The sequence below is a fragment of the Brassica rapa genome, chromosome A02, assembly GCF_000309985.2.
Source record: "Brassica rapa cultivar Chiifu-401-42 chromosome A02, CAAS_Brap_v3.01, whole genome shotgun sequence".
Lineage (NCBI taxonomy): Eukaryota > Viridiplantae > Streptophyta > Magnoliopsida > Brassicales > Brassicaceae > Brassica > Brassica rapa.
The window spans coordinates 908,670-935,332 of NC_024796.2; the positions used below are offsets into that span (position 1 = coordinate 908,670).

At 35.2% G+C, this 26,663-nt stretch overlaps 6 protein-coding genes across 6 annotated transcripts; 4 read left to right on the forward strand and 2 right to left on the reverse strand.

Moving 5' to 3' along the window:
• Positions 1–294: 294 nt before the first annotated feature.
• On the reverse strand, positions 295–7,183 carry LOC103850594 (cytochrome P450 90A1). Its single transcript, XM_009127365.3, has 8 exons — positions 3,367–7,183; positions 2,879–3,028; positions 2,540–2,788; positions 1,471–1,560; positions 1,298–1,376; positions 1,109–1,215; positions 879–1,009; positions 295–780 (listed from the first exon to the last, which is right to left on the reverse strand). The coding sequence occupies exons 1-8, from the start codon at positions 4,006–4,008 to the stop codon at positions 666–668; spliced, it is 1,563 nt and encodes a 520-aa protein (XP_009125613.2). The 5' UTR covers positions 4,009–7,183; the 3' UTR covers positions 295–665.
• A 1,854-nt stretch (positions 7,184–9,037) lies between these two features.
• Positions 9,038–9,775, forward strand: LOC103850740 (F-box protein DOR-like). Its single transcript, XM_009127527.1, has one exon. The coding sequence runs from the start codon at positions 9,038–9,040 to the stop codon at positions 9,773–9,775; it is 738 nt and encodes a 245-aa protein (XP_009125775.1).
• Positions 9,776–11,935: 2,160 nt separating this feature from the next.
• Positions 11,936–13,302, reverse strand: LOC108870745. Its single transcript, XM_018656380.1, has 2 exons — positions 13,258–13,302; positions 11,936–12,541 (listed from the first exon to the last, which is right to left on the reverse strand). The coding sequence occupies exons 1-2, from the start codon at positions 13,300–13,302 to the stop codon at positions 11,936–11,938; spliced, it is 651 nt and encodes a 216-aa protein (XP_018511896.1).
• Positions 12,455–16,042, forward strand: LOC103850597 (WUSCHEL-related homeobox 7-like). Its single transcript, XM_009127366.3, has 2 exons — positions 12,455–15,076; positions 15,167–16,042. The coding sequence occupies exons 1-2, from the start codon at positions 14,764–14,766 to the stop codon at positions 15,376–15,378; spliced, it is 525 nt and encodes a 174-aa protein (XP_009125614.1). The 5' UTR covers positions 12,455–14,763; the 3' UTR covers positions 15,379–16,042.
• Positions 16,043–16,235: 193 nt separating this feature from the next.
• LOC103850598 (26S proteasome non-ATPase regulatory subunit 7 homolog A) lies at positions 16,236–18,607 on the forward strand. The gene is made up of 10 exons (XM_009127367.2): positions 16,236–16,544; positions 16,702–16,794; positions 16,860–16,941; positions 17,105–17,201; positions 17,304–17,379; positions 17,469–17,527; positions 17,689–17,811; positions 17,968–18,025; positions 18,101–18,186; positions 18,273–18,607. Exons 1-10 carry the CDS (start codon positions 16,358–16,360, stop codon positions 18,336–18,338), a joined length of 927 nt encoding a protein of 308 aa, XP_009125615.2. The 5' UTR covers positions 16,236–16,357; the 3' UTR covers positions 18,339–18,607.
• A 265-nt stretch (positions 18,608–18,872) lies between these two features.
• Positions 18,873–26,337, forward strand: LOC103850600. Its single transcript, XM_009127370.3, has 2 exons — positions 18,873–20,628; positions 25,818–26,337. The coding sequence occupies exons 1-2, from the start codon at positions 20,222–20,224 to the stop codon at positions 26,056–26,058; spliced, it is 648 nt and encodes a 215-aa protein (XP_009125618.1). The 5' UTR covers positions 18,873–20,221; the 3' UTR covers positions 26,059–26,337.
• The last annotated feature ends 326 nt before the right edge of the window (positions 26,338–26,663 follow it).

Sequence of the window (26,663 nt, forward strand, 5' to 3'; positions counted from 1 at the left end):
CTTTGGCGTTATTCAGAATGTCTCATAGGTACCTATCACCATACGAAACCATGAATTTAAGATTGTGTTTCCAAGATGTAAACATGTCTCTTGTGTGTATGTGTGTGAGACAGTGAGAGAGAGAGCGAAAGAGTTTGAAAATACTCAGATGCTGCACGACAGTTTGGGAGGAACCCCAAAGCGTCCACTACAAAACACAAATATATTTCAAAGGAAATACAATGGGCCTAAAAGCCCAGCCCATTGAGTATAGACGACATGGCTAGAAAGAAGTTGAGAACGTCCGCGTCGTCGTTTTAGGGTTCAGATTAGATTTTCTATTATTTTTTAAAACGACTCGCAATTTTTTTTACAAAGGAACTAAACGGGGCCGACAATACCAGCCCATTAATTTGTGTTGACATGGCTTTAAAAAAAGTTGAGAACTATCACGATGTCGTTTCAATAGTTAACACCTTCACTGCTTCTACTGGTTCGCTCCACTCCACTCTCCCCTTCCCACTCTTCCTCAACTCCGGCGAACCAACATAGATTCAGTGAAGCATGAGATACATAAATGTATATACAGAAGCGAAGGCTTTATTAAGTGATGGGGAAGCAAAAAAAAAAAGAAGTTAATCCTGAGAAATGCTGTTATTCTATAAATAGAAAGTCTTATGGTCTCTTCATCTTAAAGTAGAAGATAAGCCACAATCACGGCGCTTCACGATGATTGGATACCGTTTCTGTGTTCTAGTTGTTGGAAAGAAGACCAGCTTGTCTTGCTCTGCAGGAACCCAACTGCTCAAAAATTAACAAAACAAAATAAATCAAATCAGTCTTATCCCTTCTGAAAACGATCAAGAGGGATAGAATCTTGCATATGAAGGTATGTAAACCTGAAGCCAGTCACTAGGCGGTGAAGGAAGACAGAGAGTGCAACCCTAGCTAGCTCGTAACCGGGACATATCCGTGGTCCACCACCGAACGGTGCAAATACATTAGAAGGACTTCTTGTTACCGAGTTGCTCTGTTCATTAAAAATGCATCATTGAATAACTCAAATTCAAGAATGCAACTTATAGGCTTAAACCAAGTTCAAGAACGCTAATGGTTCAAAAAACTAAACCTGCCATCTCCAAGGGTTGAAAGTGCGAGCGTCTTTGAAGTGGTTTGGGTCTAAATGAACTGCTCTAAACGATGAGAAAACCTTCCACCCTTTCGGAATCTTATAACCTGTTTTATACGGTTTTAAAATGAAAAAAACTATTCGCATTTTTGATACAGAAATATCATTTTAAGACCTATAATCTCTGACCTTTGATCTCCACATCCGTCATTGCACGTCTGAATACACCACCGATGATGTTAGCTATACGAAGAGTCTCGTTAACGACCTGAATCAAAAAATAGAGTTGTGATGAGACATTACTAGAAAGGCTAAAAGACAAGAAGAATATTAATACTAAGCTTTTAAGTAAGTAGACTCACACATTGTGTGAATGGCATTGACTTGTAATCGCTCCATTCAAGACTCTCCGAATCACTCTTCTTCATTACCCTAATCGTTTCATGCTCTTCCTGTTTTATTTCAAACAATAAAGATACCATATCAACCAATAATAAAATAAAAAGGTTTAAACCAAAAGTATAATTAGGTCACATTCCACCAGCTTTGACCTGCTTCTTTGGCAAAGTTTTGGTTCTATTCGTGACTAAGCGACGATGCCACTAAATCTAGTGACTATTAAAACCATGTTTACAAACAAAACTAATGACGTCAACAAACACCTAAAATGGGATGAGAGCTTGTCGGTCGCAACACAAACATATTTATGATAATAATACTTTTATCTTTAGTGTAAATGTATTATTTAGTGGGGAATATTCGAACAAAGTAAGATAAAAGAAGATGTAATAATGCGTGTAGTTGAGGAGACAAACTGGTCAAATCTGTGAAACTGTAACTCCTTATTTCTAACAGCATTTAACATTTCTAATATCACGAACACATGTAATGATGATGTCTAGGGTTCGAGAATGACTTGTTTGACTTTTATACGGTAACTCGTACCTTTTGCATGTTGTTTTTCTTAACACTTTTCACCTTCAAACCCCACTTAACAATATATATGCTTAATTTAGAAATGTGAAGTTGATCGATGAGAATAGATACTACTAATGTAAAATTAAACTTGATGCAGGTTTTAAAGGATCTAGCATGACTAGCTTATAATACATTATTTATATGAATATATAACAATGAATATATTTTGGCTAAGAATTTGTGTGTTTGATAAATTATTTTTTGCTGTTGTCCAAATTTTTTTTTTTTTTGCTTTATCAATCATATAGACAACCAAAATGGATTAAAACAGTCCAAATGGTCACATATATCATCAATAAATCATTTGAATTAGTTATTGCTCATTTGTATGTCAAAAAAACTCTATTCTAAAAAAAACTCTAATCTAAGTTTGAATTTTTGCTACAAGTTTTTTTTTGTATTATCAGAAAAAAACACAAACACATGCATGTATACGAACATTGAAAAAAATACCTTGAGTTGAGCAAGAGCTAGAGGAGTTTCGGTGACAAATTTAACGGCGAGAGTCATGATCGTAGAGGTTGTTTCATAACCGGCGACGAGTATAGCCACCAAGAAATCAACAATCTCTTCATCGGAAAATCCTTCATCCGCCGCAAGCAACGCCGCGAGCATATCTTTCTTTCTTTCCCCTCCTTCTTCCTCCTCCGTCCTCCTTTTCATCACCACCACCGTCAGCTCTTCTGCCACCTTCCTCCGCGCCTTATAAATACAAATATATATTGATTAGAAAATAGCCTAAAATGATTAAATAAATAACAAGAGCGATTAAATTAATTTAATAAAAGATACTTTGATGGCTTTGCGGTAAGTGGTGGAGAAGAGAGGGATAGGTAGAGAAAAGAATCCTTCGATGACAAGAATATACTCTTTCCTTAATCTTTCACTCCATTCCCCTGGATCAAAGCTCATCAACTGCTTCACCGTTAGCTCAAACGTTATCTGCATCATCATCATCATAACACATATATCATCTATAACATGCATGCGGTGACTCGTCGTGACTAACTGAGCCAAGAGCTCAGTCCGGTTATTCAATTAAAAAAATGTGATAAAAACGGCGTCTAAGTGGCAAATCGATCATAAACAAAACAAGTTTTCTAAACATTATTCACCGTATGTTTTTTTCTATAAAACTCCTAGTTATTGCTTAATCTTTTATAAAACGTCTAATTACTGTTTAACAATTTTTTTTTCTGTTTAACAATTTATTTCCTTGATTTTTCTTTTGTTCTGATATAAAAATTAATGGGTTTAATTAATTTCGTGATATTTAATACCTTTTTGGCTTCTTCCATGAGGAGAACACGAGAGGACCAAGAATCAAGATTAAACTGGACTAACCGGTCAATATCGAGCATAAGATGGTCTTTAATGATTGAAGAGTTAGCGAAGCTCATGGTAAGAGAATGCATACGTTTATGCAAAGAACCTTTCATAAGAACTAAAGAGTGTTTCCCCAAAAGGTTACATATGGAAGCTGGATAAGATCCCTCGAAAAGCTTCCCTTCGTTCTGAAGAACGAACCGGTTCATTTCCGCATCGGCTGAGAAAATCGTCGGTTCACCGAATAGATGCGTCATGAAAACCGAACCGTACCTTGCCACTCTCTCGTCGATGAAAGGCTCAGGGTTCTCAGTCTTGTAAGCTTTGATCAGCTGCAGAGTCTCGCCTATCAGAGGATAGCCGAGACTTCCCGGAGGAAGACCCATCCGCCTGTAACGGATGCGGCGAATGAAAAGGAGGAAAGCGGCAGCGACGGAGGAGAGGAGGAGGATGAAGGAGAAGGCCATTGATGATGATGATGGTTGAGAGGATTGGTGATAAAGAGAGAGAGAGAGAGAATTAATGGAGAGGGAAGAGTGGGCACACGGGGGGGTTCTGCACCGAGTAGGACCTTTCATCATTATACTCTTTTGCATTCTTCTTATTATTATTCTTCATAATTATTATTTTTTCGAAAAAATTAAAGCATTTAATATTCCATAAATTAATGAACAGCTGAATAAGAAATAATTATCATTTTATGGTGATATCATTCTAAATTTGCTTTATGTTTTAAACAAAATCATTAAGAATCGGTAGCTTGAGGCATAGTCTTGGAGTTTAGTTTGTTTCTATTTTTGTCAACTAACTTAAAGCATATTCGGTAAGTGAGAATTTGACTGTATTTAGTTAATTTGGATCTTGTCTTAAATATTAGATATTATTAGATTTTTATCATATATTATTAGCTTTTATGCAAATATAATACATGCATTATTTTTTGTTATTAAATGGTATGTTATCACAAATACATAGAAAAAATTGTTATAGAGCTACAATATCATAAAATTATTATTCTAGATCATTTATATATACATTAGAAATATGGAGGAAATAATAAATTTGGTTCCATTTTTCAACTTATTACATTGTTGAATAGATTGATCCTTTGGAACCTAACATGAAATAAAATGTATACAAAATCACAATACTGTCTATCAAAAAGTTACACGTGAAAACAGAACAGTCGAAACATGGTTATGGAAAAATTTGTTAGTAGATGAGTTTTCGAAGGTTGAAATCATGTTTTGGGTTTAAGATAATTAACCATGTTTCACGTAAATAAATGTAGGCTAGTTGATAAATATTTCTCCTAAACAGTCGAAACATGGTTATGGAAAAATTTGTTACTGTATATACATTACACGTGAAAACAAAACAGTCGAAACCGAGGTTGAAATCATCTCTAAAAGCAGTACGTATAATGTACAATATAATAAAATTTAAGAGAAACATTTATCAACTAGCCTACCCGAAGAAACAACCGTCGAAACCAACACCTGAGAGATTAAAAGACTTGAGATTACATTAGTAGATGAGTTTTGGGTTTACCATCATGAGTTATAATTACTCCCAAAATCAAACATGATTATGGAAAAAATAGATAATCGATTTTCAAAAAAAAAGAAAAACATAATCATTCCACGAAACTAAGAAATGTTCATTAAAGAAGAGTAGCTTGTGCCTTGTTGGTCCACAATTTGCCTATAAAACACCTCATATGTCTCTCTCTTTTTCTCACCCGAATTTCCCATTTCATGAGTTTCCCGTCATCTTTTTTTTTAAAGATATATTTATGTTGTCTAATAAAGTTAGGCCTCTTCATAATTTATTAGTGATAATACTAATTATGTTCAGAACTTCATGATGATTTTTGATGTACTTACATCTGACTTTTACGCGTTACACTTTTAGTGACATGATATAGAAATGTGGGTTGATGTATACATTAAAATTGAAAGATTAAAAGATGTTTTGGGGACCAAATCTTCATCAATTTGGTTGGATTTGGGGGTTTCTTTAATTATTACCCCTTAATTTGCATAGTATCAAGTATTCCGTTCTAGCTTTCACTTTATTTTGTTTATCACTGTCACATGTTATCCTTTCTCATCCACTAAGAAACTAATGGAGTAGTTTATATACTCAAAACAAAAATAGTTCTACTAGTTTATACACCAAAGGAGAAGAGGAAAATGGGTCAAATGGGTCAAACGGAAAAAGAGCAAAGAGAAGAGTAAAAGCAAAGTACGTAGTGATTAGCAACACTTGCCTCTCTTAGTTCTAAGTTTAAATTGCAATTAATATTCTCTTTGTTATATGCTATAGAATCTCAGTGTGAGTCCCCACTTAAGATCACATCTTCAATCATTTATAACACATGCATTTCGTATAAAGTTATAAGTGAACATAATAATTAGCACTACAAATACGACACTAAGGCCTAAGTAAGACCTATAAAGAAAAATCACATCAATGTCATATAAAAGGCGAATTGGTCTAAATTCTAATGATTCAGTATACTCCTCTCATTTCAGTTTAATTGTCGTAAGTAAAGTTTTTGTTTCAAAATAAATATTATTTTAGAATTTCAATTAAAAAAAATATTAATAATATTCTATAGTTTGTTTTTTATTAGTTAAATTTTGGTTAAGTATATAAGTAATGATGTTTTTATTTTAAAAATATATAAAATTAAATATTTTTTTAATTTGTATGTATAAACCTAAAATGACAACTAAAATAAAACGAAAAAAGTATATGTTTTTGCTGACCCTAAACCACATTCTCATGTTTATTTCCTTCCTCAACAAAGCAAACACTAAAAGTGGAATTTCTAAAAGCAGAAATAGTTCTCCCCAATTGTTTTTTTTTCTTCTAATAATTATAATATTGAAATGATAGTGGTTTTTAAATTAGTGTTCTCTTTTCAGTTGCTCCTCGAGTATTTGAAGTATTTCTTTTATTCTTCTTTAGCTAGCACACTCAAATTCCCCAAAGTTTTCCTCCATGTAGATAGAGGTGAATACCGTGAAGTCACCACTAGAATACATTGATATCCACTCCAGGAGACAGCCTTTTAAGTATTTATGTTGGACACTAAAATTGATGATGATAAGACATGCAAATGCATGTCATTTCTTGTAAAGGACACAGGAGTTACAAAAATTGTTTCTATTTGGTTATACTGCTTGACTAGTGTTTAGTGTACCATGATAATTATATCAAACGTTGAGAAGAAATGTTTACGATCTAATGACCCATAGTGTCATACAAAGATGAAGCATTACTTTCACAAAAATATTATCAGTAACATGTGATGAACGCAGAGTCATCATAACCCAATATGTGCCCCCTATTTTATTATTATTAGTATCACTATTTTAATCTTGAAGATTTGACACGTCTTCATTCCGATTAGTTGTTATGATTATCATGTGTATCAAATTTAATATAGTAGATAAATACTCCCTTCTTAGTGGGTAAAGAGATAAAATTATAACAATATAATTTTGTCGCATTAACCTGTGTCCTTGGATAGCTATAAGAGCAACGACGCTTTACTATACTATTATATGCTTGCAATCTTGTATGTTTGAGGCTTAGGCCAATGCATGCCTCATTTGAGAATTGATACCATATGATTCATTTTTGAGTCATTCTTGGGTTCACTCCCTACGGTGAACCTCTAGGTTCACCAACCAATAGGATTTCATTATTTCAAATTCGATATCTTTTAAAAAAGGAAACAAAATATTCTCAAATTATATTATGTTTTTAAAATAAAAAAAGATAATAGTTACAAAAAAAAGAATTAAAAAAAATATTTTTAATGTTCTCAACAAAACACTAAACCCTAAATCCTAATCCCTAAACCCTAAATCCTAAACCTTAAACCCTTGGATAAACCCTAAACCCTTGGGTAAATCCTAAACTCTTGGGTAAACCCTAAATCCTTGGGTAAACCCTAAACCCTCGGATAAATCCTATACTCTAAATAAAAAACACTAAAACCCTAAACCCTAAACGCTTGAATGTTTTAGTGTATAGTGATTTTGATTTAGAGTTTTGGATTTATCCTAGAGTTTAGGGTTTATCCAAGGGTTTAGGGTTTAGTATTAAGGGTTTAGGGATTAGAATTTAGGGTTTAGGGTTTAATGTTATGTTGACGACGTAAAATATTTTTTTTTGTAATTATTACTTTTTTTTTACTTTTTAATTTTAAAAACATAATATAATTTGACAATATTTTGCTTCCGTTTTTAAAAGATATCGAATATAAAATAAAACAATCTTATTGGTTGGTGAACCTAGAAGTTCACCCTAGGGGGTGGACCTAAGAATAAGTCATCATTTTTTTCATTATTATTGGCGATGTAAGTAACTCAGATGGCAAGAATGTTGGATTTTTCAACATCTTAATTTTAGGAATTCGGTATGGAATATTCCAGTTGTATATTAAAAAAACTAAAGCTACCACATCGGTATGGTATAAGAAGATTAGGATTCAAAATTTCAAACTGATAATAGATGAGTGGGATGAAGATGTGTGATTTGACAAATGACGAGACACACGACATACGATATCTTAAAAAATCCACGTGTGAAGTGAGTTTTCAGCTTCTGTCCAAAAAATGCAGATGCCTCTCTAATCTCTATTCCTCTTCTTTGGCCTTATCGTTTGGATAATTTACTTATCACTCTCATTATTCGTACTTGCCTGTGACCCGTACACATAATCCCATCATCACATCTCTTACCTTTTTCGTACTTAACGTTATATCTTCTTACGTATCAATACCTTAATACTTCATCTGTTTCATAAAATTACATATTCTAGAAAAAAAAATTATTACAAATTTTTTTTTATATATATTTTCAATGTATATTTTATTAAATAATTGCAAATTAGAAAAACGTAATTGCATTTATTGAATTTTTATTAGTTTAAAATTATTTTAAAAAATCACAAAAAATTATGAAAATTTAATGTGTTTTATTAAAATCTGTGAAAAATCTAAAATATACAACATTTTAAAATATACTATTCACAAAGCAAACTTATCTCTCTTCTCCATCTATTTCTTACATTTTTTTCTTAATACCAATAAGTGAAAAAAGTTTTAGAATCCTCTTAAAATATCAATATTTAATTAAATAGATTGGTAATAAGAATAGAGTATTTTTTTTAGATTCACCCCTAACATTAAGTAATAAAAATTTGCCAACTCATATTATGTTTTTGAAAAAAATAAATACAAAAATAGTAGTAATTCTCAAAAAAAAATTAACGTTGTTAAAAACGCGAGCAAAATCCTAAACCATAAATCATATATATTAAATCCTTGACAAATCCATATGTGCCAAATCAGCATAAGTTAGTTTTTGAGAAAGTTAAAAAAAGGTTAAACTATGGTAATTAGGTAATGTGAACATAACAACACACAGCTGTAAAACCTCAAATGACATCCTTGGAAAACAGTAATTAATTTTTTACTATATTTTAAAAGAACGATAGTTTGATAAAACTTTTTTAACTAAACGTGGCCGTTCTGTATTATACTCTTTGACACAAGTCTTTTATACGTTCGCGACTTTGATATCCGATCTTATTAGGGTTCTACCATGACAAAACGGCGACAGAAGCTCTTGGAGGATCGTCAAACTATCCTTGGTCGTCGGAGACTTTACGCTGACGAAAACTCATTGCCGATCTCAACTGATCTCATCTACGAGATATTCTTGGGACTGTCGCCTAAATGCATAGGGAAATGCCGTTGCGTATCGAAGCTATGGTCTTCTATAGTTGACCGTCAAGAGTTCACGGATCTGTTTCTGGAACAATCTTCTACTCGTCCTCAGTTCTTGTTCGCATGTGAAATTGGCTGCAAGGTATACTTCTTCTCCTCGGCTCAGCCTCAAAATCCGGAAGAGTACACGCCTCCTATAACCGCCAGCTATCATATGAGTTTACACTTGAATCATGCGTATCAGATTCATAGTCCTATACGTGGTTTGGTCTGTACGGGAGATTTCAGTGGAGGCTTAAACGGAAGGAAAAGACCAGCGATGGTACGTGTGATATGTAACCCTAGAACAAGACAATCCTTCACTTTACCGAGGATGAATACAAGGAACGGGTGTGAGGTAAGAAGCTTTTTTGGGTATGATCCCGTTGAGAAGCAATTCAAGGTCTTGTCAATGACATTGTTACATGGCAAAGATGACGCCATGCACCAAGTTCTGACGCTAGAAACTGGGAAACTTTCATGGAGAAGGATCGAATGTGACGTACCTCATTGTCCTTTTTGTATTACAAAGCTATCAGAGAAGTTGAAATCCAAGGAATGGAAGAGTTTCTGAAACAAAGAGTTGAAATCCAAGGAACGAGAGAGTTTCCGAAATGTAGAGTTTACACCTTTCCAAACCATGTAGAGAATGTGAAGCTTATGAAATGTGTTTTATGACTTCATGACTGAGCTAGTTAGACTGGATCCTAAGTTCTCATTTCAATGGATCACAGGAATATCCTAGTAGAGGCATTTATCTTTCTGTTGGTTTTGTGTTGTTCTCTTGTCTATGATATGTATGCATGTTTTCTAAATGCATACCATCTATCCTTGTTTACTGGTTCATGAATGTTTGTTCTAAGCTAAGCCAAAAAATAAAATAAAGTGAACACCACACAAGCAAATAAAGGACACAGCCAATCCACGTATTCATTTTATTCTTCCTTAGCTAGCACACTCGAGCTAACCAAACTTTTCCTCCATGTAGATAGGGTGAAGACCGTGAAGTTAATTACCACCAGAATACATAAATATCCCCTCCACGAGGCGCCCTTTTACGTATTCATGGACACCAAAATTGATGATGATAAGGCATGTCATTTCTTGAAAAGGACACAGAGTTTCAAAAATTATTTAGGCCATACTGCTTGACTAGTTTACCATGACAATCAGTAAGATATGAATTAAGAAATAGTTGTCATATGGTTTGGACAATCAGATTTAATAAAACATTTTGGTCATTTTAACATTAGAAAACTATATTTATGATAAAAAAAATTTAGAATTATTCTACAGAATTTTTCTAAAAAAGAATTTTCTCTCTCCTAATCTTTATCTAGACGCACCGGTTCACTACGCATAGAGGGGTTAACTACTTTGTGAGATCGGATAACTACGGCGGAGGTTTGATTCAGCTGGTGCTGCATAAACCCATCCAAGTGAGAGAGAGACTTGTCCCCAAGTTATGTGTGAATATTTATATTCGTAACTTGAAGTTGAGACAATGTTATGTGTGATTATTTATATTCGTAACAAGACTTGCTTTGCTGGTAACATCCAATTGAATCCCTTGGCCAAAAAAAAACATCCAATTGAATCTTGAACACATGCTCCGCTCATCTTCAACGTTTGAGACTTGAGAGAGTGAATGAAACTCCGCCGTTTCGATCCCTGATCACTGATTCTATGTTATGGTCAGAAATGGATCAGGATCACTGGCCAAAGCTTGATAAAATTTTCTCAGATGGTGACACATAAAACATCCTGTTGTTTTATTCTTGTTGAACCGTGTCCCGTTTTAGTATGTGGCTGACGAGAAGTGTGGTGTTTAATAAGATACACGATTACTCCATGTCACTTGGGTCCCAAGCCCAAGATCATTAGAACACATAATAACTGGTCAGATTAGCTGGTAAGTAACAAGATTGCACCGTAGGATCAAAGTCAGCAACAAACCATAATGTCTCTTCCTCTGAATTTTCGTGCTATAGCCCATAAACAAAAACGAAAACCTATTAGTTCGTTAAGCATGTAATAGGTGTTTGGGTTTGTGACGTGAATTCATATATATAACGTGTGTGTTCTTCACTTATATTGCTCAAATTTACGAGAGTGTGCAATGGTCTGAGTTCAAAACTAATATAGCAATTCCGATCTTAGATATTCGAATTACAAAAGCATGCATATTTATGTAATGAATGGCAAATTAAGAGATTAGTTATAAAAAGTTGTAAATACATGAGTGAATGGAATTAAACTTTTGTTGAGTTATGTTGGATGAGTCGGCGACAAACGTGAGGGAGATCAAATCATCAAAAAAGGAACCTTCTCAAGCTTCGTGAATGGGGGTCTCTGTCTCTACTACATGCCCTACGTTTTCAAGCGTGCCATAATTTCATGCCCTTGTTTTCCTGATGAGTTTTCATTTTCTTATTTACTTTGTAAGTCTGCAAGTTTTTATCAAAGAATTAATTCCGGAAATAATGATATAAAGTTGAAAAAGACATTTATGAGTGTATTAGTGACAAAATATAGTAAAAAAATTGATAAAAGAGATAATAATAATAATAATAATACAAAGTAAGTTGGTGATGGTTTAATTACTGGATGATGATTTTCTCTCATAGACGTGTGATTTTGCATGGAAAAGAGGGTAAAATCTAGATAATAGACATTAAAGGATTTTTTTTTTTTTTTTTTTTTTTTTTTTGGTCAAACATTCATTTATAAAAGCTTAAGCTACAAGGTTCTCTCTTCCCAAAGAAGAGTTTGATACAGAAAACAGAGCCTCTTTGGCCAGACGATCAGTGATCGTATTACAACGCCGAGGTACAAATTTAAAGGAGATAGACGACATGGAATTACTCAACACACTGATGTCATGGAGAATTCCTTGGAGTGCAATCACAGACGTGTTTCCTGTGATCAGATTGATCAAGCTTTTTGAGTCTGAGTGACAGACCAGGTCTTTGATGTTAAGGGAGATAGCGGCTTTGATACCCGCCTTGAGTGCCAGTGCTTCTGCAACTAGCGCTGATGCCACTATGGGGCACGGTGAAGATCCTTGCAGGAGAGTAGCACCGGCAGAGTTAGAGCATGTCCAGCCCAAACCTCCTGCACTAGTAGCACTATTCCAAGCTGCATCTGAGAAGCAGAGAAAATCGTTCTCTCGGGGCTGAGCTTGAGGCACACTCGCAGAGCAGTCTTTCCTCGAAACAGAGTGAGGCGAGGTGGTTAAGTTCGAGTTGTGCCACTCTCTAGCATGTTTCAATGCTTTTCCTAAGACCTTTGTTTCCGAAAAAGACTTATCCTCAAACACCAGCTGATTTCTACTTGATTGCTACCAGTTCACATGTTCGTATAGACATTAAAGGATAAAAGCACAAAGGACACCAATTCACATGTTCGTATATGTCTTCTTTATCTTGATTGCTACCAATATGAAATCAAAATAACTTAGACCACTTGCTTGACATGTAGTATTTATTTTCTCATAAGATTTCGTGGTTTGAAACTTTTGATGTCAAAGAAATTAGATAAACGACATTGACATAGGAGTTAGAGCTGAAAACCCTAAGAACTAGTACTCTAGACTCTAATAGCCAAATTTATGTCGCATGAAGTTTTATTTCTCATAAACATTATATAATCTTGATAGAAAATATTACATATATTTGTTTACTCTACTAGGTGATTAATATGTATATTAAAGTATGGTGCATGGAACATCATTGGGAATTGCATGTAGTGGGCAGTACAATGTGAGACCACCTTCAACTTTTTTGACTTGGATGAGAACACATTCCTCTCGGACTAGTACGCATCACATATCATATGTATGTAAATATACCGCTAGTTACATAAAAAAAAACAATATATACTCACGTATTACTGATAATAACTATACAATATAACATATCATTCATATATATATTTGGTTTTAATCAGGTATTGGCTTTAGAAATGGTAAAATACATATTTTTTAGAAATAGTAAAATACTATGTAAGTTAGATGTGAAAATTGTTATCTAATAATCTTGGATGAATCCAAGTAACAAACGCCAACGTATACTTTGACTTTGAGGCTAACTCGATCTTCATTCTTTTTTGTTTCTTTAAAGTTTACAATTGAATTTGAAACTGTGATATAATATTGTACGTATTTGTGTGTTGTGTAGTAGAGAGACTCTTGTTTATAAAAACAATGTTTGGTTTATTTGAATTGTCATTTTATTCTTTGGATCTCTAGTCTTCGTTTAGCGACTCGTGCATGTCTTCCTCAAAATCGTCACCCGCTAGTACACCTTTTTTTTGTAACTCAACCCCTAATATACTTCACGAACAAAAAACTCACAATGATATACATATACTTCTCTATGCAAAGGGTCCAAGACACTTAAATCAAAAATTTTAAGTTACCCCACTGCACTTTTTGATTCATTTTGTATAACTATTTTGTTGTGGAAAAAATTATTCAAATGTAAAATATGAAAACGCGTTAGATATAACAGACTAATAGACATATATAAAATTCTATCAATATAAATACTTTAGAATTCTATAATAGGAGAACAGCTCAGGAAATTGTCAGCGATCAAGCTTAAAAATTTTCTGATTAAATGATGCATTCCTTGTAAAAAAAGAACCATTTTTCTTTTGAGTTTAATATTTATTGAAAAAATAATTCTATAATACAAACACCTGACTTATACAAGGAATTAAGTACAGTTTCATAGACAGTTGAGTTATTGATTTCAAATAATAAATCCTTAAAAAAGGTTCCACTCAATTTTATAATCACCACTGCCGACCAGCCTCCTTTATCGAGTGACAGCTTTTTGGAAAATTTCCGTTAATTCATGAGCTTTTCAATATGTTCACACAATAATATAAGAAAATATTAGATTTAAATTTTGCGGCTAAGTTCAGATAATCGTTCGAGAACTGATCACAGGCTAACATGTACTCACATCAGAAGAAATCAAACTTTACTCAACCCACTGCAGGCTACTGAACATAATATATACCACATTTAATCAACAACCAAATCAGTATATAACTACTGAAGATTACATATATGTAAATGCATATGTAGCCCTATCTAGTTTATTATATTAGGATTGAAAAAACGATCAAATCTTATTTAAAAAAATCACTCTCTTTCAAATCCCAAAAACAAAAGCATGCATTTCGTAATAAACAACGCACTGATTCTGTTTTATTTCTTCTACATCTATCATACACAACACTAAGTAAACGACACAAAACTTAGACTTATTTATTTAATTATTATCGTTATTGTATCCTTTCGACTGTTTTTGTGGGACAAATTGTATCCTTTTGATTGTTATAAAATAACAAAACATATATACAAAAATTCAAAAAAGAACACCATCAAATCATGTCTATATATTCAAACCCTCATACATTCACATCTCTAAGTCCATCATAACACACCTAATCTCATATACAAAAACTTATTCAAACCAAACATTAATATTTGTATTGAAATAATTGGAAGGATTCTCCACTAAAGCTAGAGGCTTAGGTAACAATAACAACATGGGAGGTGGAGGAACAGGGACTAAGTGTGGACGGTGGAATCCAACGGTGGAGCAAGTGAAACTTCTGACGGATCTGTTCAAGGCGGGGCTACGAACACCAAACACCGACCAGATTCAAAAAATCTCTACGGAGCTGAGTGCCTACGGTAAGATCGAGAGCAAGAACGTGTTCTATTGGTTCCAAAACCATAAAGCTAGGGAAAGACAAAAGCGCCGTAAAATCTCCACCGTCGATTACGATCATCGTCAAGACACAAATCTCTCTCTTTCTTATCGACACAACCCATGTCATCACCAAACACCACCTAAAGGTTAATAAAGATCTATTTACCATTTTCCGACAACATGTTACATTGTATATATGCACATGTACTAAAATGTGTTTTTTTCTCTCTCTTTAGATACTTTTGAAGGCCGTGAAGAAGAGGAGAATGTGATAGAGACATTGCAACTCTTCCCATTATCGAAGGTTGAAAGAGCTAATATTACTGCTGCCAGCTACAACGAATACATAAGAGAGCATGTCAATACGACGGTGTTTTCCACATACTCATCATCATGCGGAGCTGAGATGGAACATCCGCCGTTGGATCTTCGACTAAGCTTTCTATGAATGTGTTTTCATTTTAACGACTAATGGAAGCCAAAAAAAAACACGAGACCCAAATTTGCGGGGAGTTATATGCGAAGAACTCGATCAGAAGATGATGTGCTGGAATTAACATTGGTGTCAAAACTCAAAAGAATATCCATGAATAAAATATCAAATATTTTCGGTTTAATGGATTAGCTAGGTTGGTGTAGCACTTTAGAAGTTGTAGTGACATCTAGCTATCATGCGACTGGGACGAGGAAACTCGTACTTGTAACAACCCTATAATTATAATCGTATCTTGATCAGGCATTACTATTATGTGTTTTTTTTTTTGCTAAACCATTAATTAACCTTGTTACACTTTTTTTTTGGATCCGATTGGTATTCTGGAAACAAGAGGAACGACTAAAAAATGAAAGTAGAAAAATAAAATTGCAGGAATGCAAATGAATGGTTGTTCCATGTCATATTTAACAAAGATAACTTTGTTTTTTTATTTTTCTACAAAAAAAGAATGGTAGATAATGCGTTATTTCTCGTCGTTCCATTTATAACTACGTTTTATTCTATGTGTACAATTTATCAAAAATTACAAGAGAATATCATTAAAAAAAAAGATTACAAAAAACACATTGCAATAGGTTGAAAATACTCTAGTTAATTAAATCTTTTGGCATATAAATATGAAGAATCTTTGTTGTCTCAATTAAGGGATTGGTCTTTAAACACAAGCACTGTTTCGGTTATTTCCACTCGGTTATCTCTCATCCTTGGACCCTAATCAGGCTCTTCATATTGGGCTTAACAAGATATAAGCCCATTAACGATTTATAAGCCCAATCCAGAAAGGAGTAATAATAAAAAGAGTAGTGAATAGCTCAGAGGAGTTTTCCTGGAGAAGAAGCAAAGCTTTGAAGCTCCGTCGCGAAAGCACCAGATCGGAACTTCACTATCGATCGGAATCACAAGTATCAAAGCAAAGGTCGATTCTCCGAACATGGACGTGATAAAGACGCAGCAGATATCAGCAAGGACCATCGAGAAGGTCGTCGTTCACCCACTCGTCTTGCTCAGCATCGTCGACCACTACAACCGCGTCGCCAAAGACTCGCGCAAGCGCGTCGTCGGCGTTCTCCTCGGGAGCAGCTCCCGCGGCGTCGTCGACGTCACCAACAGCTACGCAGGTATCGCCTCTAACTTTCTCAGATCTCAATTTAGGGATTTGGATTTCGATTGAGCTCGGTTTGGACTTGGATTGAATGAAAAAATATAATCTTTGGATGATTTTCAATCTCTGGACACGTCACCAGGAGTGACAATTTGGTGAATTTGATTTTGTAGTGCCGTTCGAGGAGGATGACAAGGATCCGAGTATATGGTTTCTTGATCATAACTATCATGAGTCGATGTTCCACATGTTCAAGAGAATTAATGGTAAGCTTAGAGACTATATAATGATGAAGGAAGCATGTTTTTAACGAAAAATCTTTGCTTTTCAGCTAAGGAGCATGTTGTAGGTTGGTACAGCACAGGTCCTAAACTTCGGGAGAATGATTTGGACGTTCACGCGTTGTTCAGTGGGTTAGTTTCCACCTTAATCATTCACATTCTTACGTTTTGTTGACATGGGAGATGGATTGAGGATAGATGGATCGGTTTTAAGTTATGACTGAGCATTTTATTTAGGACATCTTCTCGTAGCTTATTTTAATTAAGAAGCTTTGGTTTGCTGTTGGTGCTGCAGTTATGTTCCAAATCCTGTGTTGGTTATTATCGATGTTCAGCCTAAAGAGCTTGGGATCCCCACTAAAGCTTACTATGCAGTGGAGGAGGTCAAGGAGGTAAAAAACGCTTCCTAATCTTTTTTTTTATTTTGTATAGTTGTGTTCTTATATTTGAACCAGCTTGATTGAAATACGTTATTGTCTCTTGGCTCTCTTCAGAATGCGACTCAGAAAAGCCAGAAAGTCTTCGTTCATGTTTCTACAGAAATAGCCGCTCATGAAGTCGAGGAGATCGGTATGTATACAAGGTTAATATCGTCTTTTATGATTGGATTTGAGGAAAGTCTTCTGACACGTTCGTGGCTTATTCGTGTTCTCTAATAGGCGTGGAGCATTTGCTCAGAGATGTGAAAGACACAACGATCAGTACCCTTGCGACTGAGGTATTTCTCTTTACTATATTTGAACGTTTCATTATCACCCCTTCAGTACTGAATTCATGATGAGTGTCTTGGAGGATTCATATCATTGCGAAGTTTGTATATATGAACATAATAGTTACTGCGTAAGGACTGAAATAAATTTGTATTGTATTTTGCACCAGGTCACTGCGAAACTAACTGCATTGAAGGGGCTGGATGCACGTCTTCGGGAGATCCGGAGTTACCTTGACCTTGTAGTTGATGGGAAACTCCCTCTAAATCATGAGATTCTATACCATCTGCAGGTTAGAACTTGTTTAGTGTTCTGATTCTACAATTATGGTTATAAACTTCTGGACGTTATCAAAATCTTAGTGATCTTTGCTCTTTGCAATTTTATTTTAGCTATGTCTGCTACTGTAGATGTTAGCTAATGATGTATTCCTCTTAAAAATCTTCAGGACGTTTTCAACTTGCTTCCGAATCTCAATGTGAACGAGTTGGTCAAGGCCTTCTCAGGTGAGTTTCTTCCGTCAGTATTATTATCGTTGTACTGCTTGGATGCATTAGTCTTACTGAGTTTATTATGTGCAGTGAAAACGAATGACATGATGCTCGTTATCTATCTATCGTCTCTCATCAGAAGTGTAATTGCGCTCCACAACTTGATCAACAACAAGGTTAGATCATAACTCTTTCACTCTCATGTTCCTAGCACTGCTGATTACTTTTTTTGTGAACTTATTCTTGGGATGCTATGTTTCAGTTGCTGAACAAGGAACATGAAAAGGCAGAGGACTCAAAGCCCGTGGCCATACCCGCCACAAGCTAAATTGTCCCTTGCGATGAAGGCGGCTGCTGTGTGTGTTGTCTCTCCCAATAGAACAAGTGGATGGTTCGAACGAGTTTAGTTTGGTATCAGGTTTCTTTCCGAGTGTTGACTTTCATCTGTTGTTCTGATTCTGAATGTGTCAAAGAGGCTTTTTTCATTTTTATCTTTCAAGTTGGTTAGGGCTTAGAGTCCTTTTTTGAGTGGGGTTCATGATGATACACAGTTTCACTATTAATGTGTCGAAATCTCCACAAACATTTACAATTCAAGCTGGTTCCATTATTCAAAAGTGCCTCTAGATCGAGTTCTAGTTCATCAACAATAATACAGGTTTAGAGAAAATATCACTTAAATTATTTAAACCATTACAAAAATATAAAATATAATTTTAAAGTATAAATGAATAATTAAATAAAACTTACCAGTTAAAAGGTAAGTCCTATTTTATTTATATTTTAATAAATTGCATTACATTCTTTTATCAAATTACTTATTTTATACTACTTTAACCATTTATAGAACACTGCGGCTGGTGGTGGTTTCTTCTCACTAAATCCGTATAGACCATCAGTCTCTGCCATCCATGTACATCGAGTACATCTTTTAAAATCTCTAAGCGCATCGTAAATGTCGAACACACCTTTTGTTACTTTGCCTTGATGAAATTCACAAAAGTATAGTGTACTATTAAAAAAATTAACATAAAACTGCCAACGATATGATTCACCGTTCTTAAGAGCACGCGACCCTATGTCATCATCTGCTGATTTACAATGCACATCAAGAATATATGTATTATTATTCTTAATTTCCACTTTCATTAGTGGTCCTGTAATGGGAATTTTATAACCTTCTGAACATATCAATGTTATTATCACCATTATGGTTATAGCAAACCAAAAAATATATGTGAGCTTTGTCTTCGATGAGTTTGTCATGATGATATGCTTGTAGTAAAGGTATTAATGTAATCAAGAATACATAATTTATATAGAGCAAAATTAACTTATAATAATTTAATTTAAGTACGTAAATTAGTTAAAAAGTCACTAGAGTTTTTGAGTAGTTATAAGAAAGCAAAGTTGCTCAAATAATTCCAAAGGGTATTAGATTTAGAGAAATTAATTGTCTAAGATACATTTTCCCATTGAAAATAACTTTCTCTCAAATAATTATGAATCTCAAATATGCCCTTTTATATAAAGTTTATAATCATTTTTCATTATATTATATAATCTATTTTATTAAAATAGTAACATGACATATTGATATAAGTGTGGTCTAACTATTTTAATACAATTATTAAAACCTCTTTTAATTATTTAAAAGAAATTGATCAAAAAAAATTTATTTAAAAGAAATATTATACAAAGAAAACACAAATATAACTAAAAATACAATTATAAAAATTAAATTTCTAAAAAAATGTAAAACAAAAAATATATTCACATTTTTAAGAGAGGATCTAGTATATAATTAAAATAACCACTACAAAATACCATCCAAAGTTATAAAGTATTACAATAAAAAGACATAACAGATGCTAAATTAATTTTGAATAGCTAAATTAGTTAAAAGTCACAAAATATATGTATTTACTATAAAATAATGTATATTAATTTATGTTGAAATAACCTTAAATTAAAATAAATATGATTCTCTTCTCTGTGTTTTTTTGGAGAATACAAAATCATTAAACAGGCTCTGAACAGAAGTAACAGAGTACACGAGGAGTCACTGTTTGTCTCGTGTCCCGATTTGGTTTGTTTATTAGTATATGTCCCACCAGGTGAAGTAGCGCGAGAGAAACTTTGCCTTGAGATTCTGACAAGATTCAAAGATCACTTACAACTTGCGAGGAGGATTCATCATCTTGGTGGGTGATGGAACCCGTACAGCCACAACTCGATACTCTTGTCTCTGCTAAAGCAATCCATGGCTCAAGTGGCTGTGATGACGACAGAAAAGAGCTCATCACCAACAACGGAGAGTCTCATCAGAGCTTCTCCAGCGGAGAGGAGGAGGAAGATGAGATGGTGGAGGATGAAAATAGGAGATCTAATGTGTCTGTGTGTTCAGTGGAAGTAGATCTGGAGCTTGGTTTGCCTGAGAAAGCGGTGGTCCATTTGTTGTCGGAAGATGAGAAAGATTGCAGAATCTGTCACATGAGCTTGGACTCCGTGAATCTTGAATCCGGTGTTCCTATCGAGCTTGGTTGTTCTTGCAAAAATGATCTCGCTGCTGCTCATAAGCATTGTGCTGAGACTTGGTTCAAGATCAAAGGAAACAAGTAAGAAAAAAACATATTTAATAGAGATCGAGAGCAAAGAGAGAATTGGTAAACTGATCTCTTATTTTCCACACACGGAATGTGTTCTGGTACAAGATATATATATACAATTACTCAACTTGTAAACCAGACTGAAATCAAGTATACCAGCTAATCTAATCTAATCTAGATTAAACCGGTTTACACATATATAATAATAGCCCCCCTCAAGATGGAGGTGCATAAATGTTGATCACACCCATCTTGCTCATGTTATTCCGGAAGGGTGCAGGATACAATGCTTTCGTAAGCATGTCGGCCAACTGATCTCCTGTGCGTACAAACATCGTCTTCACAATACCCTTCACAAGACACTCTCGAACCTTATAACAATCAAACTCAACATGTTTGGTTCTCTCGTGGAATACAGAGTTGCTGGCGATGTGAAGTGCCGCTGTGTTATCACCATAGAGATAAGCTGGAAGAGAGAAAGGAACTCGCAAATACTTCAAAACCTGTGTGAGCCAAAGAATCTCCTTACTGGCTACACACATCGCACGAAACTCAGCTTCTGCAGAACTCAATGAAACAGTGTCCTGTTTCTTCGATCTCCAAGACACTAGTGATTCTCCAAGAAACATGGCATACCCTGTGACTGATCTTCTATCATCAGTACACGCTCCCCAATCAGAATCTGAAAATGCTCTCAAATCAAAGTTATGATCTGTACCGTAAAACAAACCTTGACCAATAGAACCTTTCAAATATCTTAAGACTTTGTGAAGCGCCTTAAGATGAATATCACGAGGTTCAGATGCAAATTGAGAAAGCTTGGATACTGCAAAAGTGATATCTGGTCTCGTGATAGTTAGGTATTGGAGTTTACCTATCAACTTCCGATATTGTTTTCTGTCTTCCAGAACTATCCCCTCCTCCTTAGATAACTTCTGATTCGGCTCCATGGGTATAGACGATGGTTTACAATCAGAGAAACCCGAAGCCTCCAACATATCTAACACATACTTCCTCTGGTTAATGGTGATTCCTTCAGTTGATCTCGCCACTTCAATGCCAAGAAAAAATTTAGGAGGACCAAGATCACGCAATTGAAATGCGGATGCAAGCTTCTCTACTAAATCCTGAGCATCTTCCATACGTGTACTCGCAATTATAATGTCATCAACATAGACACTCACCACCAGAAATACACCATCATGTTCATGCAAGAACAGAGTATGTTCACCAGGGCATTGATCAAATCCAAAAGCTAGCAGGGTTGTAGAAAACTTCAGAAACCATTGGCGAGAAGCTTGCTTCAAACCGTATATGGATTTGTGAAGTCTACAAACAGCGGTTGAAGAAATTTTCTCCCCTTGAATATCTGCATAGCCCGGTGGAACCTTCATATATATCTCTTCATCCAAATCTCCATTCAGAAATGCATTAGAGATGTCAAGTTGTCGAAGAAACCAGTTCATCTTCGATGCTAAAGCAAATATCAACTTCACTGTCACCAACTTAGCCACGGGAGAGAATGTGTCATTGTAATCTATTCCCTCTTGTTGTGTGTACCCCTTCGCAACCAACCGTGATTTTGGTCTTTCGACAGTTCCATCCGCATGATATTTGATCGTATGTAACCACTTACAACCAACTGCCACTTTACCAGGTGGTAACTCTGTGATACTCCAAGTTCCTGTACGAATAAAAGCTCCAATCTCCTTCCCTATAGAATCACGCCATATCTTGTCCTCTAAAGCCTCAGAGATTCTTGTAGGAATCTTAGCCGGAGTAATGATATTAGTAAAAGCACGAAAAGGCTCAGATAGATAAGAATAAGAAATGTAATTGATAAGAGGATAAGGAGAAGTGTGTTTAGGAGTTTGAGTGATGGGTATAGAAAGGTCAGATATATGAGTAGAATTACTATTATAGCAATGAAAGTCCTGCAAGTGGGAAGGCTTTTTCTTTTGCCTAGTGGATTTCAATTCAGAGGAAACTGAATCCACAGAAGATGACCCATCTTTAGAGAGATGAGTATCAGAAGATGTGTGCGCAAGAGGCACTGAAACATCTATAGATGCAGGAAAATGAAGATGAGGAAAGAAACTTTTAACATCCTCAGTGATGTGAGAAGATGCAAAAGGAAAAATATCCTCATAGAATATGACATGTCTAGAAATAGAAACTGAGCGTGTCTCTATATCTAAGAGTTTGTAACCTTTATAACCTGCAGGATATCCTAGAAAGACACAGGCTCTAGCACGGGGTTCAAACTTATTTCTAGACTTGTTCGAGGTGGAAACATAACAAAGACACCCAAATGTTTTAAGTAAATGATATTCTGGAACCTTAGACATAAGTTTCTCATATGGAGTTTTATTTTCTAATACTGGAGAAGGAAGACGATTAATAAGAAAAGTAGCCGTTAAGACACAATCGCCCCAATACTCTAAAGGAACTCCAGATTGAAATATAAGAGCCCTAGCTACATTCAACAGATGCTGATGCTTTCTCTCTACTACCGAGTTCTGTTCAGGAGTTTCAGGACAAGAATGAAATGCTTTAATACCTTTATTATGATATAATGTAGTAAAATTCAGTTCATTAGCATTATCAGATCGAACGGCACACACTCTAGTATTTAATTGGTTCTCTATCATTTCAATATAACCAGGAAAGACATGTAAAACATCAGATTTTTGTTTAAGCATGTATACCCAAGTTGCTCTACTAAAATCATCAACAATGGTTAAAAAATACTTGTAACCATCAATAGTTGGAACAGCAAAGGGACCCCAAGTATCAATGTGTATTAATTCCAAAGGTTTTGAACAAAGATGATTTCTAGATACAAAGGGAATACGTTTTTGCTTAGACAAATGACAAATATGACAAACTTTAGAGTGTTTTACATCTTTTCCTTTAGGTATAAGTAAAATATCAGATAGAGAATTAATTTTCTTCATAGAAGGGTGTCCTAGTCTTTTGTGCCATGTCAAAGGATCAAGAACCATGCTAGAGCAGACAGAGACATTACCTGGACCCTGACCAACGAGATTAGCATGCGATTTATTGTGATCTAAGACATATAAGTTGGCAACTTGACTACCTTGACCAATCATCAACTCCTGAGTAAGAGCCTGAATGAAACAAGAATCAGAAGTAAAGCTAACTTGAGAGTTCAAAGATTTTGTTATCACACTAACACTCAGCAAGTTAAACTTAAATTCAGGAATATGCAAAACACTATAGAGAGAGATCGCATCAGTGAGTTGAATGTAACCAGTTCCAGATATTCTTACTGTGTAACCATTAGGGAGAGTAACAAACGTATTCTCTAAAGGGTGGTAATCTCTATATAAGCTCCTATTATGAGTAACATGATGACTAGCTCCTGAGTCTATGATCCAATCACTAAGAGACAGCTCAGTTCCTTTAGGTATAGTCGAAGTCAACATGTCATAATAAGATAGATTGTATAGAGAAAGAAATGTACCAGAAATTTGAGAGATTACTGGTACGGATGATGATGTAGAGGCAATAGATTTGTCAGAACATGGCGTGACCCCAGAGGACTGAAGCTTGGAGCTGAAAAACGCAATCATCTGTTGGAGTTGATCCTTGGTCATGTTATTACTCGCATCATCAAATCCCTGATCTTTCACAGGCACATTTGATCCTACCGCTGCCAAGTTCGCATTCCCAACAGAGTTGTTCTTCTTAGCTCGTGGATGTCCTGGTGGATAACCATGCACCTTGTAGCACTTATCAACCGTGTGTCCAATACGAAAGCAATGTGAACACTTTGGCTTCTGAAAATTCCCATGAGCTAGCAAGACCGGATTCTGTTCCACATTAGGTGAGTGAGATTGAAACGCTGTTGGAGTTGGGAGTATCTTCTGAGTTCCTCCTAACACACGCTGACTTTCATCTTGATCCAACATATTGTAGATATCATTCAGTCCTGGTCTTGGCTTCATGTTAAGAATCTGTCCACGAACATTGTTGAAGCTATCATTAAGCCCCATAAGAAACTGTATGATCCGGCTTGTTTCAGCATCATCAAGCAACTCCTGAACTTGTTCACAATCACACTTCTTCACTACGCTTGATTTTGTGTTCGCCAATTGCTCCCACAGAATCTTCTTCTTCGTGAAGTATGTCGAGAGGTCAAGATCTCCTTGCTTCAGTGTCATAACAGCTTGCTCCAACTGATATTTGCGTGGCAGATTGTTCACTTTGAAACGCCTAAACAAATCATCCCACATCTCAGTAGCATCTTGATAATATAGAATACTATCATAGATCTCCTTGCTAACGACATTTAGAATCCATGATTTCACCATACTGTTGCAGCGACTCCAGATTTTAAACATATTATCATCAACGGATGGTCTAGGAAGAGATCCATCAACAAAACTCAGCTTATTCTTCGCATCTAGGCTTATCTTCATCGCAATCGACCAACTATTATAGTTTGTTCCATCAAGAGTGTGAACTACTATAGTCAGACCTGGATGATCAGCTGAATGAAGGAAGAATGGGCTGTGAATGCTATCGTGCGCGTCTGAGAACTTCATCGGTGTGTTTATCGTTCCCGGAGTCATCGATCGTCGAGCTTGTTGTTGCTTTGTCATCGCTGTTGCAGGTTCATCGTGGATCTGGAATCCATGTGGAGATTTGATCGCAGATCCTTCGTCATCAGAAATTGAGCTTCGCGTCTTCATTTTTCCTCCTCTCTTCCCCATATCGACTTCGATCAAGCTTGCGGAAGGTCAGAGATGATCGAACGAAAGTGTTTAGGAAGATGATTGAGCAGAAATTGAAGAAATCGCGAGAAAATTCGAAGAAATCAATAGGATATGCTCTGATACCATAATAGAGATCGAGAGCAAAGAGAGAATTGGTAAACTGATCTCTTATTTTCCACACACGGAATGTGTTCTGGTACAAGATATATATATACAATTACTCAACTTGTAAACCAGACTGAAATCAAGTATACCAGCTAATCTAATCTAATCTAGATTAAACCGGTTTACACATATATAATAATAATATTGTCTGAATATTTGGTTAATTTTGTCGGAATGTTTCTATATTTAGAAAGTTTTCTTCTCTTGAGAGAATGATGCTTTGTGAAAAATATAAATAGTGTGATTATATCTCCTTTATTGTGATGTAATTTCTTGGTTTGGTTGCTGCAGAATCTGTGAAGTATGCGGGTCAATTGCTGGTAATGTTATTGGAACCGTTGAGCCGGAGACTGAGATTAGTCGGAGTGAAGTAAACGGTACAATGACGCAAGCTATGAGAACATCTGGTCCACGGTTGGTGGAAGCTAGAAGCTTCTGGCAAGGTCACCGGTTCTTGAATTTCCTTTTAGCTTGTATGGTCTTTGCGTTTGTGATCTCATGGCTCTTCCACTTCAACGTTCCCTCAACATAGCAAAAAAAAAACAAGAGTTCATCATAAAAAAAAGGTAAGAGAAGCAAAAGTACATCCCTCTTGTGCCTTGTTACACTTTTAAGTTCAGTGAAGTTTAGAGAGGAGGAAAGAGCTTAAGACCTAGGAGAGCTAAGTGATGTCGATTTTGCGGGTTTTCATTTCCATCTAAAAATGTTTTGCGGTTGCCAATAATGTATATAAAGCCTAGCTTAATGGAAGTGCAGTATTGTGAAGTCTCTTCTCTCATTTCATTGCATTTATGAGAAATCTGATCACTTATACATTGCATTTGCATCCCACGAGTTCAATGGTTCAATGTTAAAATCCATTTTCATGAGATCAGAAGGTGGTAAGAAACAATCCATAAACAATAAGCAAAATCAAGAAGATATGAAACAAAAGTCAACGATAAGTAATTTACTTAACCATTACATCAAAATATTATACAATGACCACAAAAACATATGATAAATTTTTATTATTTGACAAAGTTGAAGGTAGGTCAGCTAGACCAAGAGGACTTTTGGATGATTGAAAGATCTTTTTGCCGACAATCAAGGAAATGAAAACTTTAACAACTAGGTATCATGAAAAAAATCTGGATT

Coding starts and splice junctions, on each gene's coding strand:
- LOC103850740 (XM_009127527.1), top strand. CDS start 9,038: ATGACAAAACGGCGACAGAAGCTCTTGGAGGATCGTCAAACTATCCTT.
- LOC103850598 (XM_009127367.2), top strand. CDS start 16,358: ATGGACGTGATAAAGACGCAGCAGATATCAGCAAGGACCATCGAGAAG. Junction 16,545..16,701: donor CGTCACCAACAGCTACGCAG/GTATCGCCTCTA, acceptor TTGATTTTGTAG/TGCCGTTCGAGGAGGATGAC. Junction 17,380..17,468: donor TCATGAAGTCGAGGAGATCG/GTATGTATACAA, acceptor GTTCTCTAATAG/GCGTGGAGCATTTGCTCAGA.
- LOC103850600 (XM_009127370.3), top strand. CDS start 20,222: ATGGAACCCGTACAGCCACAACTCGATACTCTTGTCTCTGCTAAAGCA. Junction 20,629..25,817: donor TTCAAGATCAAAGGAAACAA/GTAAGAAAAAAA, acceptor TGGTTGCTGCAG/AATCTGTGAAGTATGCGGGT.
- LOC103850594 (XM_009127365.3), bottom strand. CDS start 4,008: ATGCAAAAGAGTATAATGATGAAAGGTCCTACTCGGTGCAGAACCCCC. Junction 1,377..1,470: donor CAATGCCATTCACACAATGT/GTGAGTCTACTT, acceptor TTTTTGATTCAG/GTCGTTAACGAGACTCTTCG. Junction 781..878: donor CGCCTAGTGACTGGCTTCAG/GTTTACATACCT, acceptor ATTTTTGAGCAG/TTGGGTTCCTGCAGAGCAAG.
- LOC108870745 (XM_018656380.1), bottom strand. CDS start 13,302: ATGAAGATCGAGTTAGCCTCAAAGTCAAAGTATACGTTGGCGTTT. Junction 12,542..13,257: donor CAAAGTATACGTTGGCGTTT/GTTACTTGGATT, acceptor GTGAACTGGTAG/CAATCAAGTAGAAATCAGCT.
- LOC103850597 (XM_009127366.3), top strand. CDS start 14,764: ATGGGAGGTGGAGGAACAGGGACTAAGTGTGGACGGTGGAATCCAACG. Junction 15,077..15,166: donor TCACCAAACACCACCTAAAG/GTTAATAAAGAT, acceptor CTCTCTCTTTAG/ATACTTTTGAAGGCCGTGAA.